Source organism: Aythya marila, assembly GCF_965140915.1.
Source record: "Aythya marila genome assembly, chromosome: 8".
In the NCBI taxonomy this organism is placed as follows: domain Eukaryota; kingdom Metazoa; phylum Chordata; class Aves; order Anseriformes; family Anatidae; genus Aythya; species Aythya marila.
In genome coordinates, this window is record NC_139049.1 from 13,614,304 (window position 1) to 13,629,243 (window position 14,940).

General features: G+C 45.5%; 1 protein-coding gene across 1 annotated transcript; it reads right to left on the reverse strand.

The window, feature by feature from the left end:
- Positions 1-3,575: 3,575 nt before the first annotated feature.
- ARPC5 (actin related protein 2/3 complex subunit 5) lies at positions 3,576-7,695 on the reverse strand. Its single transcript, XM_082766395.1, has 4 exons — positions 7,530-7,695; positions 7,253-7,324; positions 5,378-5,554; positions 3,576-4,859 (listed from the first exon to the last, which is right to left on the reverse strand). The coding sequence occupies exons 1-4, from the start codon at positions 7,671-7,673 to the stop codon at positions 4,797-4,799; spliced, it is 456 nt and encodes a 151-aa protein (XP_082622521.1). The 5' UTR covers positions 7,674-7,695; the 3' UTR covers positions 3,576-4,796.
- Between the last annotated feature and the right edge of the window lie 7,245 nt (positions 7,696-14,940).

The window sequence follows — 14,940 nt, forward strand, 5'->3', positions numbered from 1 at the left end:
GCCTCACTGCTGTCAGTGCAACACGGCCCGAGATGGGGAAGTGGAAGAGAGGCTGCCCCTGCCGCAGTGGGTTTCCACGCAGAGCTCAGCATGTGTCATGCTGAGCCCTCCGGGGGCTCCACTTCTGTGGGAGGGCTACATCAAAAGCCCTGCTTGGTGGCAGCTGAGCGCTCTATCAGGTTGGGCTCACAAAACTGTGTGGTGAGCACTACAGCCCAGAGTGGCCTTTGGGGGCTGCTGAGCCCCAGCAGCACTGTCACCTTGTCGTCACCCCAGTGACACTTCTTTCTGGTTGTTCCATGGACTATGGAGCACAGCCTGGCCCTGGAGTGTTGCTGGGTGGAGAAGAGATGCTCAGCATGTGACAGTCCCAGAGGGAGAACAGGGCTCTGACCTCCTGGCCCAGAAGGGTTGGGGTTCAGTGCTCTCATACAGCATCTAATCCTGGTGCTTTGCCTCTGCCTCATCTTGCGGTGACGCGACGCGCATTTCATAAGAAAATGAAACACGTCAGCAAGACTTTGCCCTCATGTGTTTACTCAGACTTCCCCAACAAACTAGATAATGCCTACAACAGGAGGAAGATTGAGTAGGAGACTTGCTCAACTTCTGCTCAGGGCTGGAAAGAACCCGAGCTGCTGAACAATGAGGCCTGGCTTTGAAATGTGTGACAGAACCCATCCCTGAACCTCCGTTCTCCAGTTGCAAGCTGAGTGTCTCCTCAGCATCCCACTACACCCAGCCAGCTCCCATGGGCTTCCTAAAACAACTATGGGCAGCACAGAGCAGGCTCCATGACCTCCAAAAGAGCAGAGGGAAATGCAACCAGCCAATGTGGTGGAAGAGAGGGAGGGGAGTACCTGGGTAGGGGGTGTGAAAACGCTCCCAGAAGCCTTTTGTCCTTCCCATGAGGAAGACCTGCTCAGAAGCCTTGTACATCTCATTTTGAAGAGCTATTTCAATGCTCAGGGGCAGCAAACCTGACCTCTCTTCTACCCTCCAGGGTTTAGATAGTGGGAAGAGGATGCACTCTGTAGTTGAAGATTTTGCATTGAATTACAGCACTCACCACTCCAGAGATCTGACTCTTTTCCTGTCCCTAACAAACAGTTTTTTTCACAATCCATTTTCCCTACTCTTGGCTCCATTTCCCCATCCAATGTTGTCCTCCTGCTGTTGAGCTCCATGGGGCAGAGGCTGACCCCAGTTAGAGCAGACTTCCACAGTTTTGTTAAACCACTGTTGGCTCCTGCAAGGCTCTGACTCTCTCTCCCATCTCCTGTGGCTGGGAGATGCCATCTAGCAGGAAATGGTTCACCTGCTGCAGGAATAATTGTCTTCTGGTTTAGTTATCTGCCTCAGTGCACTGGTGGGTCAGGCTGATCCCAGAAACAGTGCAAGGGGGCTGGAGGAGGATACAAGATCACCCATGTGGCAAGTGCCATTTTCCCTCCTGTTTCACAGAAAAATGGAATCTGAAAGATGCAGGCACAGCAAATGCACGTAGCAACTCCTCCTCTTCTTGATTTTTATTTTTTTTTAGTGTAACATACAAAGTCCGATGTCAAAACTGTGGTAAACACAACCTTTCTAGTAACAGAATGTGTCTCTTGTTCCCCTTTCTTTTACCAACTCTATGTAGAAGAAGAAACTAATTTCTTGTCCAAGAGGAAGTGAATAATGGGGATGGTAACATATCAAAGCCCGGACTCAGCAAGGCTGCACCTCTCAGCAGCACAAGGGCAGCAGTTTCCCTCCTAACATGCTCAGCTGTTGCAAAAGCGGGAAGGTGCTGTTACCACACACTTCTGCCAAAGCTAAAAGCAGTAGTGAGATGCTCACAAAGAAGGCTTGGCAGCACAAAGCTTTCCTAGAGGAGCTCTCCAAATACCATTCCCCTTGGAGTGGGACCCATTTGTATGTAGAGTATTTTTCAGTGAAGGTTTCCTTCTTGAAATAGGGATTTTTTCTTCTGTGTCTTTCAGTTTTCCTCGTTTCCTGTGGGTCCCCAGTGCCGCTGTGCAATGTACAACTTGCTGTTTCCTTCTCCTGACCCATGTGTCTCCATATCCAGGTGTATATGGGCATAAATGGGTTTCTTCAAGCTGAGAAGTCCTCACTGCTGGCCTGGAAGATGCTTTTCTCCCTGCCAGGAACCTGCCCATACGTCATGCTGCAGTTCTTCTCCAAACAGCTGTGGCCAAGGCAGCCCAGAGTCATCTGGGTAGGGCTCAGCTTCCAACATCATTGGTTCATGAACCAACAAAGCTGATGGAGTGTCTCCAGTACTGGGGAGTCCAAGCTTGCACTTCAGGCTCCACTTTGTAAGCAGGCAGTGGCAGCGCGTGCCCGAGGATCTGGGCTCTCACCTGGAGGCAGCCACACCAGACAGGAGCAACGGGAGTGCTCCTTGGTAAGCTGCCTTCTCCTGTTTCAGTTAATAGCAGTTAACAGAAGCAGCTTTCATGCAAACCTTGTACTCCTACCTCCACAGCAGTGCTTGTCAAGTCATCCTCTTTTAGCACGCCCCTGAAAATATAGGTGGAATAAGCATGCATATTATTAAAAATGCTTCTAAATCCTTCATCGGATACTTTGATGGGGAATCCAGGAAATGTTAAGATCATTCTTCTCGTTGCCTTTGTTTATCTAATACCCCCTAGAGGTAGCTGGCCTGCTTTGACATTGGTTGTTTTTGAAAATAGTTTCTTCTCTCCACCCCAAATTTGGACTAGTTTGCAGAGAAACCAGTCTCCAGAGCTGAATGACAGAGGTACCCACGCTGGCTCTTCTACAAAGGAAGCGGAGGAGGTGGGACAGGAGGAAAACATCTGAAACTGCCTTCTTACCAACTCCTACGCAAATGTGGTGCATCAGGACACTTTGGTTTGGGTATTCCGAAGGTACTAGCTCTGGTTTTCCAAAGCAATCACTTGAGTAACAAATATGAGCTGCCCTTCAGATGTCAGAGTGCTCACCAATAGTTTTCTCTGTATGCTTCAAGAGTTCAAGGTGAATACGTGTACCATTAGCAATGACACACACACAGTCATCCTGCCCACTGGACAAGCCCAGGACTTTATATTTGCTTAAATTATTAAAACTAACAATTAAACATTTAATCTCTTGGAGCTGGGGTCAGCAGAAAGACAAACAAAAGCCCAGCCATGGTATCAGGAGTTTCACCCACACAACAACCCTGCTAAGCCATCAGTTTTTCCTCTCTTGAGGAAGCACCTACCATTCATGGTTGTGATGGTCTCACTCCCTTGGCAAGATTTTAGCGTAGGCAGCGACATCTCTGGTAGTCCTGGTTTGGAACATTTTGGGGTGTTTAATATATTCAAATAACTTAAGATTTTTATAGTGGGATGAAGCTGCGCACATGTATTGATGTTATTTAAAGGGACAAGTAACTGCTATAAAGCAAGCTTAGCCAGAAAAATAAGGGAGGGCTTACTTTTTAACTTCTTTTTTTTTGTCAGTCCTTGAGTAGCCAGCCACCTGCTGAATTAAAAATTAAGTTAGTTGAACAGTTAACTCCAAGGTATTTCAGACTCCAGGTAAATATTCAGTGACAATTTATTTGTCTGGTCTTTATTGTTATTAAAAAAAAAAAAACAAAAAAAACAACCAAACAACAAAAAAGCAGATATCAAAAAACAGCAAAGGTTTCACAAATTCCCCAATAGTTTTACACAACTGAATTTCTGTAAAATGGTGAACATAAAACGTGTTTACATCAGTCCTGGCCCTGACCTTCAGTGGTGATCTGTGGTCTGGGATACCCTGGGCTTTCTTAATTCTTTCTAAAATACTCCTCTTTATTTTAGAACTTAATTTGCCCACTAGCTAACGCACTGTGGTACAACAGGAATGTTAACTGTCTGGTACCCTTAAAATTGTATCTAGAAAACAAAATATGGGAGCTTTGCAAGGTTGGTGTGGACACCAGTGTTTGCTTCTCAGATTACCAGAGGCAGCCACCACGTTGTGCTTGAGAGAATCAAATCACATTCAAGTTGCTGAAAGGTGATTTGCTGTGTGAAAGCTCCTTGTCTTCTCCTGTTTAGGATCTTTACTCCCCAAAATAGAGAGTTCACTGGATTGGGCTCCAGTGTAAATGGACCATCAACCCTTTAAATTCTACCATCCAAACTGCAGGACAGGCACCTTTATCCTGTGTGACTTCCCCACTGGGGGCCTGGCATCTGATGACAAGACTTCAGAACTGGCCATGAGATGTGAGGTTAAAGAAAATACTCAGCTTTTTGGAATGATGATCGGTCAGAAGCGAGCCATTGTATTCTGTCCTGTTCACTGCTGTAGGTTCAGAGGCTGACCAAAGAAAACGTGGTCCCGTTACCTACAGGAATAGCTGCTCCACTTCTCAAATATTTATCTTATGTCAAGCCGCTGCTTGGCTAGTAAAAAAGAATTAAGACATTGCCCTATGTCCCTCAGCTTTTGTTTGGAAAGTCAGGTCCAAATCTGCCACAATTATACACAAATGCAAATCATCCTAAACACGAAGTTTTATATGTAGCTCCATACATGCCACTGAAATGCTTGAGTACCAAATATTCCTGTTAGAAATAAAATTGCACCTTCATAATTTTCCAGAGTTTAACAAGAAGAGATCATGATATGCATTACTTGTCAGGTATGAAAGAAGCAGTGAGAAGACAAGCTGAGAGACAGACACTGCCCACAGGGCAGCAATGGCATTGAGTTGGTTGGGTTTTGCACCAGCATCTCCCCCGCCACAGATGGCAGACAGTTGCTCCCTGCTGGAGTTAAACCGTTTTCCTGGCAGTCAAAACGCGGACAATGGACCCCACTCCTCCTGCAGCCAGGGCCTGAGAAGAGAAAAGAGGCAGTTCTGGGTCAAGGCGGCTACAGACTGAAACAACTGCTGCCAGGAAAGACCTCCTGACTGTATTTCAAAGGAGCATCTCCCAGCACTTTACATCAAAAGCAAAAGACTAGCACCCAGTGTAGCAGGGAAACATAACCACACTTGTTTTAAAAGCTTATTAAATAACTGTCTTTATCTCCCTCCATAACTAAATTGCAAATTTTGCTTCCCTCTAGGAAGGAAATTCTACTTCCATCTGCCTGAATCACTAGGTTGAACTATTTTGTTTGCATCAGTCTAACAAAAATCAAATTTTAAAGGTAGAATATTTACCCAAGGAATCAGAACTATGAAAACGAATGACACAGTTCTGAGTGTGCAGGACAGCACCTGTGCAAAATGGGGCATTTCAGTTTCACCAGGCAGAAAGAAGGTTCTTGCCAGGCTCAGGGAGCATGCCCAGGACCAAGAATTTACTAGCAAGAAGGACCTGGGTGGGAGCATGCCCTAGACACGCACCTTCTCATGCCACTGCAGCAGCACAGCACTGCTGTTGTCAGAAGGGCTCTCAAAGCCTTTGTAGATGTACTTCATCAGCAGATCGACGCCATTCTTATCCAGCGACTGCACTGCCTTCTCAATATCATTGGCTTTGAAAGAAATGAGAACCTTCAGGACAATGCTTTCTGCACGATCCTGTCAACAAGTAGGAAAAGCAGAGATATATTTATTTGCACATAAAGTACATCCAAGCACCAGTCACCTCCAGAACAAGTGGAACTAGAATTCTTCTCTTTAGCAATTTTAAAATATGTTTGAATAGAGCAGCTTGTACAAAAGATTGTGATACTGTCGTGTAACAGATATAGCCTCCCAGTGCTGAAGAGCGCAACAGAGTACGAGTTTGTTCTGCTTCACGTTCTTCTGCCCCTCTGCTCATTTTGCAATTTTCTACCTATTAAGTGAAGCTAGGACTAAATATTAAATTTCTGTATTGAAATTCAAGGTCTGGCAAGTTCCAAAAAAAAAAAAAAAAAAGGATTAAGTACTTGACTGGCCTCCCCTGTTACCAGAGCCTTTTCCACACCTTTGTACTGTTTAATGAGATGCAATTATCATATTCCATGGAACTGGTATTGGCCAACCTGGAAGTGGTGACTGCTGGAAGCCACACAAAAAAAACTTTCAAAACAGCCAACTGCTGTCCCAGGCATGCAGGATGCAACCCGGCAGCATTAACAATATCCTGCATCAGTAACCATTTGCAAATCGGTCTGGGTATCGTTTCAGGCCCAGGAATTTGTGTAGCATGATTACAGCTGCATCTATCTAATCAGCATAAATCATGTCTTCCTGCCCACCCATCACTGAGGGAGTATGAAAGAAAAATGGTCTCAATTTTGTTAGACTTTTAAGTAATTCAATTATATGAATGCTTCCAGCAGCTTCCTCCTGCAGAAATTACAGATGTAAGTTTTCTTGTTTATGTCCTACAGCTACTTAGAAAGACTTCTCACAGCAAGAACTATGAGCAAAACTTAAATTCCACAAGCACAACTAAAAATGAAGCCAAACATGAAAATTGAGTTGCTCTGACCTCTCCAATTCCATTGCCTTCACACTGTATTCTTAAATACATGAACGCATATCTAAAGAAAACAAGTCCTCCATGTGAAAACAAACACGGTCACTCTCTTAGACAGCAGGATCTGTAAGAAACACCAGCTGTTTCTCTGTAAAAGCCCTCAGGTAAGGGATAGAGCTCAGTGAAAAACCTCCTGTGCCAGAAAAGCCCAGCACCATGGCTGTAGGGCTCCCCTCACACTGGGAGGACAGTCCTTCACAGGCACTCCACATCTGGGCAGTTCCTCATCTTATTTTTCTGTTGCTCTCGCCGCTGCAATCATGAGCCACTTGAGGTTTATTCTGGGGAGATTCAGAAGTACATACAGGCAGCATGCTCCTATATTCTGTCTCAGGGGGCGTGCTTGCAATTTCTGAGGTTTTAATGGCTTAATTTTGATTGGGCGCAATAACCACCAGTTCTTCCTTTTTTGTAGGTGCGCGGTCTGGCTGTGCTAGCAGCGTCATTAGTCAGAGGCTGTGGTTCCTTGGTGGCTCAGTACTGGCTATGGCTACGTGCTGCCAGGTGAACTTGCTGTACTGAGCTTGACTGAAGGACCCAATAAACCTGACCTAGCATCGAGTTACAGGAACACAGACAGATGACATCTGAGCTTTTTGATTAAAACAGCAGAGGCCAAAGGTGTTTGGACACCGGGCAATACCCTAACGCTGCCTTCCCCGACCCTCCCCCCCCAGGCAGCTGTGGGCTGGCGCTGCAGAAGCAGGGAGGCACCGGTAAGGCGTAACCTCGCGAGCCGCCCGCCTCACCTTCACCGCCTGGTTCTTCGTGTTGATCGGGGGGTTCTTCAGAGCCGCCTGCAGCGCGGCCAGCATGTTCCCTGTGCCGGGCGGATAAGGACGGGCAAACAGCGGGACCACAGCGGCCCTTCCGAACGGCCCTTCCCCTCCCTCGGCCTGGGCCTGGGCCCGGGCCGGGCCCGTCCCGTCCCGGTCCCTCCCGCCCCCCCGGGCCTTGCCCCCCGTCTCGGGCCCTGCCCTTCCCTCCGTCCCGTCCCGTCCCGTCGCGCCCCGCTGCGGAAGGATATTGCCTGAGGCACGAGTCCACCTCCCCCTCGTCGGGCCCCGCCTGCCCGTCTCCCCCTTCCTCCTCGTCCACGAACTTGTTCTCGTCGTACTCGTCCACGTCCACCCTCCGGAAGCGGGCCGACGACACCGTGTGCTTCGCCATGGCCGCCCCGCTGCCAGCCGCCACAGCCCTGCCCGGCCCCGCCCGCCTCACGGCGCAGGCGCCCCCCGGCCGCGCCCCGCGCGTGCGCGCTGAGGGCGGAGGCGGGGCGGGGAGAGGCCGGCTTCCGGCCCCCGGGCGCTTCCGCCCCGGTCGTGGGGGGTGTTGCGGAGGCCCGGTGGGTGGCGGCCCTGCCTGGGCAGGGTGGTTGGAACCAGGTGGTCCCTGAGGTCCCTTCCAGCCCAGACCACTCTGTGGTTCTGTGAGCGATACATTCTTCTTTGTTATGTTACACCCAGTTCTTGGAATTCCACCGCTACTGTCCAGCAAGAGTGAAGTGTTGGAAAATTCTGCAGTCCTCCCCCCCCCAGCTACACTAAAGCTTGACATACCTTGGAGCCTCCATCCAGATCACTTCCATTTTGATCTCCAGCTTTATTTAAAGTTTCACTTTATTATTCTGTTAAAAAGATAACACATGCATAAGGGAAGCGTTTTCTTCTCCCTTCACTAGAATCTCTGAGCTAAAAGAAAACCGCTTTGAAAAGAAACACGTTATAATACATTCTTATTCAGGAGCTCAGCAAACTGTAAAAAGCCCATACACCTCCAGACTGGTGAGAGAAGCCTCTAGCACACATTTGTTTCCTCAGCATGCACTACAGCCAGCACTTCATCGATCCAGTCTGCATTACCTTTCTGTGTGCAACATTCCTGGTGCAAACGAATCCATTCACTGCCATGGAGTCATGATTCTTTCCACCAGGAATCTAACAGAGCAAAAGAAGTCAAACACTTAGAACTGTTACACATTCCCATAACTTCTAAATGCTGTAAACCTAACAGAATAGCTATTGTGACTACTGTTCAAGCTTCCTCTACACCCTCAATTATCAGATGAAAGATCAGATGCTGTCATGCTGGACACACAACTCTTTTCCTTAAAGTCTGGCAAATTAGAGACAACAACGTGAAAGCAAGTATTAAGTTCCAGGATCTCCAAGCTCCTGCCAACAAATACAGATTTGCAAATTCAAGTACACACTGGAAGACAACAAAGGAACAGAAGTTCTGCAGGCCATCGGGAGCATATGCCTTTGCACATACTGTTTTCACTAAAAATGAACAAGAGTTGGAATGACAAAAACTAATAAACAAACCTCTACTTACTATTTGAACACAAAAAGTTGACTGCTCTTCCTAGAATCACAATCAGTCACATGAGGAACAAACATTAATCAGACTCCTAATGACATATTTCAGGGTGTGTTTGTGTTACTGACGTATAAAATCCCTATGAGAGTTTTCACATCTGAACACCTACTTTTCAAAGCTAGGCTTCAGGACATGAAACATCAGTTACTGGTGCTTCAAGAGATGCTACGGAACTGTCATAAGTAACGTAAGGCTCTGCTCAGACCTTAACTTGCTTACAAACGAAAGAAGCCTCCCAAGACAAACTTCTGCCAAGCAAAAATAAGCCTGAGCCTGTGAACCTCAGTGACACTGCTTCCTTAGAGGTCTCAGAAGAGCTGCATGCTACAGCTCCAGCCTTACAGCTGCTTACAGTTCAGCAGTGTCATCTCTGGGACATCTAGTAGACCTGTAAGTACCGTCCCATAACAATCAAGTTTTCCTCCAAAAAAAAAGTAGTTGTAATTAGCATGGGAAGAGTTAAATCCTCTATAGCAGGGAGTTACAGGGCAATAGATTGATACACAGAGTCCTGAAAGTTACTTATCCAGCGTATCTCTCCAATCCAAGCATAAAACACACAGAAGCTAAAAAAGAAAACGAGTCATTACAGAAGTGTTGCTCTTCCCTACCTTCTCCATCCTACAGCCTGAAAGAAGAGGTCAGCTCCAGAGCATTATATAAAGCACTTAAATCCTTTCCCAGGATACAAAGTTATTTCTTTACAACTTTTCCTAAAAATCCACATTATCCAAAGGCCACTGAACATGCTGAGGGTAGTGGGGATGACCCTTCTCTTCAAATAGCAGGTGCTGCCAGCACATGCATTCTTTGTCTTTCCTTACAACCCCGTCTGAAGCTTATTCTTTTGATGTGGCTGGTGGATATCTATGTCATCATCTCTGTTCTTCACATCAGGACGTACAGTTTGAGCTACCTGACAGACCACAGATACAAGGATATCCCTCCATGACAGGGACAGAGAATCATTGTATAGAAGTTGCTGAAACAGTGCCATCAGGTGGTTGTGATTAGCAGAGCTGTAAAAAAACAACCACTGCAACAACAAATTGTGGTGAGAAAGATACAGAGCAGTGTTTAATTGAAGTCACCTCTCCAAAGTTAATTTCAGAGAGTCACCTCTCTGGTTCTCTGTTTCAACATATAAAACAACAGGCAAGAAAGCAATCAAAATATACTGTAAAAACCTTTTCTTAATGCAAATTACTTCTTTGTGTTGCCCACAGATCAAGTCCCACTGAAAGCTGGTGGAACAGGAAGGCTTCAGGAATTGTTACTTAAGATACGCACATTTCTTTTTCTATAATTTTCTTACAGCAGCCTTTCCATGGCTTGCGTCTCCCCATTCTCTTCTCTCAGCAGACCCAAATTGCAGTGGTGCCAGCCTAGGGTTGTAAAAAAGAGTTCTTTGGACTTCTCCTCCATTGTCCTGTTGAACAATGACTTTGCAAGACAAACCTTGTTAATACAGAGTTTGCAGTTGAATACCTGCATCTTTCTGAAAGGCTACTTAGAAAATGAAAGAATTTACTAAGACAAGTCTGAGCCTCTTAAAAGACTGAGTTTGAGCTAGAAGTAATGGTAACAGGACACTGCAAACAATACCAAGTATAACAGTTCAGAGTACACAAAGGAAAAAGCAAATTACTGAAATTCTTGTACTGGCACTACACAGCAGATATTACTTCCAGAAGAACAAACTAAGACATGAGACAAAACAAAAGTTATATCCCAGTTTTGCCTGGGATATTCAAATATATTTTATCTATATCCATAATCATAATACCTTTTAGATTTGAAACATTAGTCAAAGGCACTAATATGCTCCACAGAAAGCTGCTGCTTTGAAGACCTACCCATGTAAGTGGTAGTAGAAAGATCAAGTTATTCCATACAGGCTGTAGCACAAGTAGCCAAAATATCTTGGTAAAGGCCTTATTTAGCATGTGTCCCAAATGTTGTTTTAAAAAAATGCTATGTTTTAAAAGGTTTTAAAAAAACCTTTACATAACTTGTGTTCCTGAACCCAAGCACCACCCCCTTGCTAGTTGGGTGCAGAGTGAGATGCAAGCAGACTGGCTCAACTAGCCTGTCACAGTATTTAATACTACAGAATTCTATTTTCTCTTTGAAGTTTAAGAATTTTTTGTAAAGAAAGTGGCACAAGTTTTCCAAAAATCTCAGCACAACATCTCACACCCTTTCACCTATAAGACACACAGGTATCTCTTCATTATTTTAAATGGGATGCCAATGAAGGCTGTATCCACTGGATAGGATACTTTTTTTTTTTTTTTTTTTTCAATTCTAAATGTCAGCATAAACTGTAGTCATTTCTGTGTCATCCCCCCACATGGTCAAGCATCACTCGGTGGTGGGAAGTAGAGAGTAATTTCTTTCCTCTCTCTCTGTGCTTCCACATGACTTTTTTTTTTCCCTTTTCCTTTTCCCTTTAGTTAATTTATTTAATTATTAATAATTTTCCATTAATTATTTTTCCTTTAATTAAATTACCCTTATTTCAATGAGTGAGTTGTTTTTTTCCTTTTCTTTTTCCCCTCCTCTTCTGAGGAGGGTGAGTAATAGTGTGGTTGTGATGGAGTTCAACTGCCTAGCAAGGTAAAACCACTATGAAAGGATGAAAGCTAAACAACAAGAAGGAAAAAAATCAGACTGAGCTATGATAACCTTTTGCTCATCAAGGGTCATTAACATATTAAAAATCGTACCCACCAAAATGCTAGTGTATACGAATATGGGATTTATTATGTCCCTGTCCCCTCCCCACTGGTCATCTGTAATGCACAAACTCAGTAGAGATAAGTTGGGTGAGCCAAGACAGCCAATCAAAAGTCGCCAGAGAGGTAGTTTCACAAATTTGCTTTGTATAAATAATGGTGATACAAGTCAGAGGTGTGCTCGCTTTGTGAAAGATTGCCAAGTACCTGCAGCATTACGTAATTAAATATTTAATTAAAAGACCTTTGTGTGGATTCTGATTCCGTGTGTATATTGGTGAGGCGCACCGGGCATGAACCTATGGATAAGAAATTTGTGTAAAGGTTGTAAAAGGAGGTTGAGGGCTACCAGTATTTCATGGGAGCCCTAGCTAGGGTGTACTTTTGACCTGGAGTGTTCTCCATGTTTAAGCTTAGGCAGAAGTTAGAATCACAGAATCATAGAACCATTAAGGTTGGAAAAGACCTTAAAGATCATCAGGTCCAACCTTGAGAAAGGACCAAGTTTTCCTCTTCTTTTTCTTGCAGGGAGAAGAGGAAAGAAACCAATCTCCACCTGTCAAGCGTGTCTGTGTTATCAGGACACATGCTGATGGTTAGCCTTTGTTTAGCATTTGTTTGTTGGTTTGCTAGTAGTTTTAGGATGCACGTGTCATTTCTATATTGGACAATCCTCTTTTTCCTGCCCACTATCAGTTAAGGGGAGAAGAGAGGTAGTAGACACAATAATTCTCCAATCTTTGCAGAAGAACTAATCAAGGGATTTGTGAGAGTTTACATCCATGCTGACCAGGGAATATGTATAGTCCTTCCCCAGTCTGATAACCAAGGAGTGAGATTTTTTATTCCTTTGCTGAACACATCTCTTGATGTAACACAAGGTCAGATTTTGGAGATTTTGGATATAGAAGTCACATCACAGAAGAATTCATTTTCTAAGCAAAACAATGTGAAAATAGGAAGGAGGAAGCAGTTGTGACCTCTGTTATAGTTGATACTGAGCCAAAAGGACACGTGGTTTTCTCCCTGATAGGGCAATGGAGTCAAATCTAAAATGTTTTACGAGCAGATAGGTCAAACCTTTACTATGTTTAGTTAGACAGAAGGAAGTTTAGAAACTTCGTATCCCTGATGCTGCCGTATTCCTGATGTTATCTTAATCACTAATTAGTCAGCTTTATTTTTAAGAACATACAGACTTCTATCTCAAAGTGAGGGGTAGATGATCCAGGCCTGGAGGATGTGTCAGAACATTGGGCGAGGAACTCATGGTATGCATATTTCCTTGGATGTGTACATGTAAATGACTTAGATTAGAAAGCACGCCTAAGTTGAAACAACAAGATAGGAAAGAACAAGTTGGCCTGAGCATGCACAAGAACTGGGTTCAACCACAGTGAGGAAGACGGCCTCCAGAAGACCCCAAAAGACCACCAGTAGAAACAAATGAGCATGTGTCACAGACATTTACAAATTTTAAGGAGTTTTGGAAAATGGTATGAATGTATTAATTGTTTCTTGGAAATCTAATGAAAGTGTATCTTCTGCTTGCATATAACCCCCATAGCTTGAACAATTTGGCATGCACACTATGTACAGCGATCCCCTGTGTGTCTGGCACAATGATTAAAGAATGCCTGCTTTCTAAGACTCCAAATTTAGTCTTAGTTTGACTGGCTTTTATGGTATCACAAGTCCTAAGTCAATACAAAGAAGCAATGAAAACATGACGGCAAGTAAAGCGAGGGTTGATAAGGAGAGCACACAGAACTTCTGGTTCAATACACTAGTAAGATACATTTGAGGAAAATTCAGAGGGAATTGAAAAAATCATGAGCATCTGCAAAGCCAGATACCTGAAACTGGCCTATCAGACACCCTGCAATGACTGAACTCAAAGTAACGTCCACAAGCAATGGACCTGGTGCTGCTGTATCAGCTACTCAGCCAGAAGTGACTGACAGACATCTGAGGGGAGTTTAAGGCCCAAGAGCCACCTGATAGGACCACTTGGATGAATGTCCATCTGTGACCCTTCCTTTGCTGGCTTCCCTAAGGCTACCCTGTCCTATCCCAGGAGCCAAACTTTCTCCTCTGATCATAGTGCCAGTGGCCCTGCCAGGAGAGATGGAAATATTCTGTGAGTGTGGCTGGACATCCCCTGGGTGATGCTGAGATGAGCCACAGGGGAAGTGGGATCATGAGTGCAGTTTCTGGGCCAGCCAGGCAATCACAGCCTCCCCACTTCTCCACGGGGCAGCTCCAGGGAAGGGAAGGGGTTTGTTGCCCTCATCTCCCTGCAGAGGAGGCACGCTGGTCTGCATTGTGTTTGAAGGTTATCAGGGTGTCCTGCCTCAGACTTCCCCTCAGCTGAGATTTCAGTTCTGCCTTCTGCACCAATGTGGGCACCCCCAGGGAAGGGGAAAAGAAACCATGGGTGAAGGGATGTGCCAGGGGACAGCCAGAGAGGAGCAGTGGCTAGGGGACATGTTGATGAGGCTGGGCGTGCTTTCCCTGTTCTAAGTGTACCCAGTGGGTGATTTTAGCACTGGTGCCTGATCTGAGTGGGGACCCTCTTCCAGTTTGCCCCAGTGCTGCCCTACCCATCCTACTACCATCCTCCCTAGGGCCAGGCCACCCTGCTGAGCCACAGCTGGATGCTGATTACAATGGCATCCAGGAGGGTAAACTGCATTTTAGGACACATTAAGCATAGCATAGCCAGCCAGGCAAAAGAGGTGATTTTCCCACTCTTTTTAGAGTTGGCGTGGCCTCACAGTGAGTATTGTGTGCTGTTCTGGTCTCCACAATATCAAAGGAATATTAAGATCCTAGAAAGCATCCAGAGGAGGGCAAGAAAGATGGTAAAAGGGATGAAAGGTAGGTCTTATGGGGAGAGGCTGGGGACACTTTGTCTAGTCTGGAGAAGAAAAGGCTAAAGAGGTGATCTATAATTTTGTGAAGAGGGGAATCTGAGAGGTAGGTGTTCCACACAGGAATGGCACAAAGCTCTGCTAGAAGAGGGTTCAGACTAGATCTAAGCAAAAATTCCACGTGACAACGGGGAGATGGAATGAGGGCTGTGGCTCCTGCAACTCCCATTTCTATGGCCTGGAGGCACTTGGAGAGGGGAGACAGTGGGTGACACCGAAGATGGTGGGAAGAGAAGGGGAGCACCAGGTTGCAGCCCAACCCCAAGCTGACAGAGCTCAGGTGGCAGGGGGAATGGTGTCAGGACAGCAAGTGGGGACCATTGTCCCCTCCACACCCCTCATGGGGTACCTCTGCACCGGGTCTCAGTCTCCAGGATCCATGGA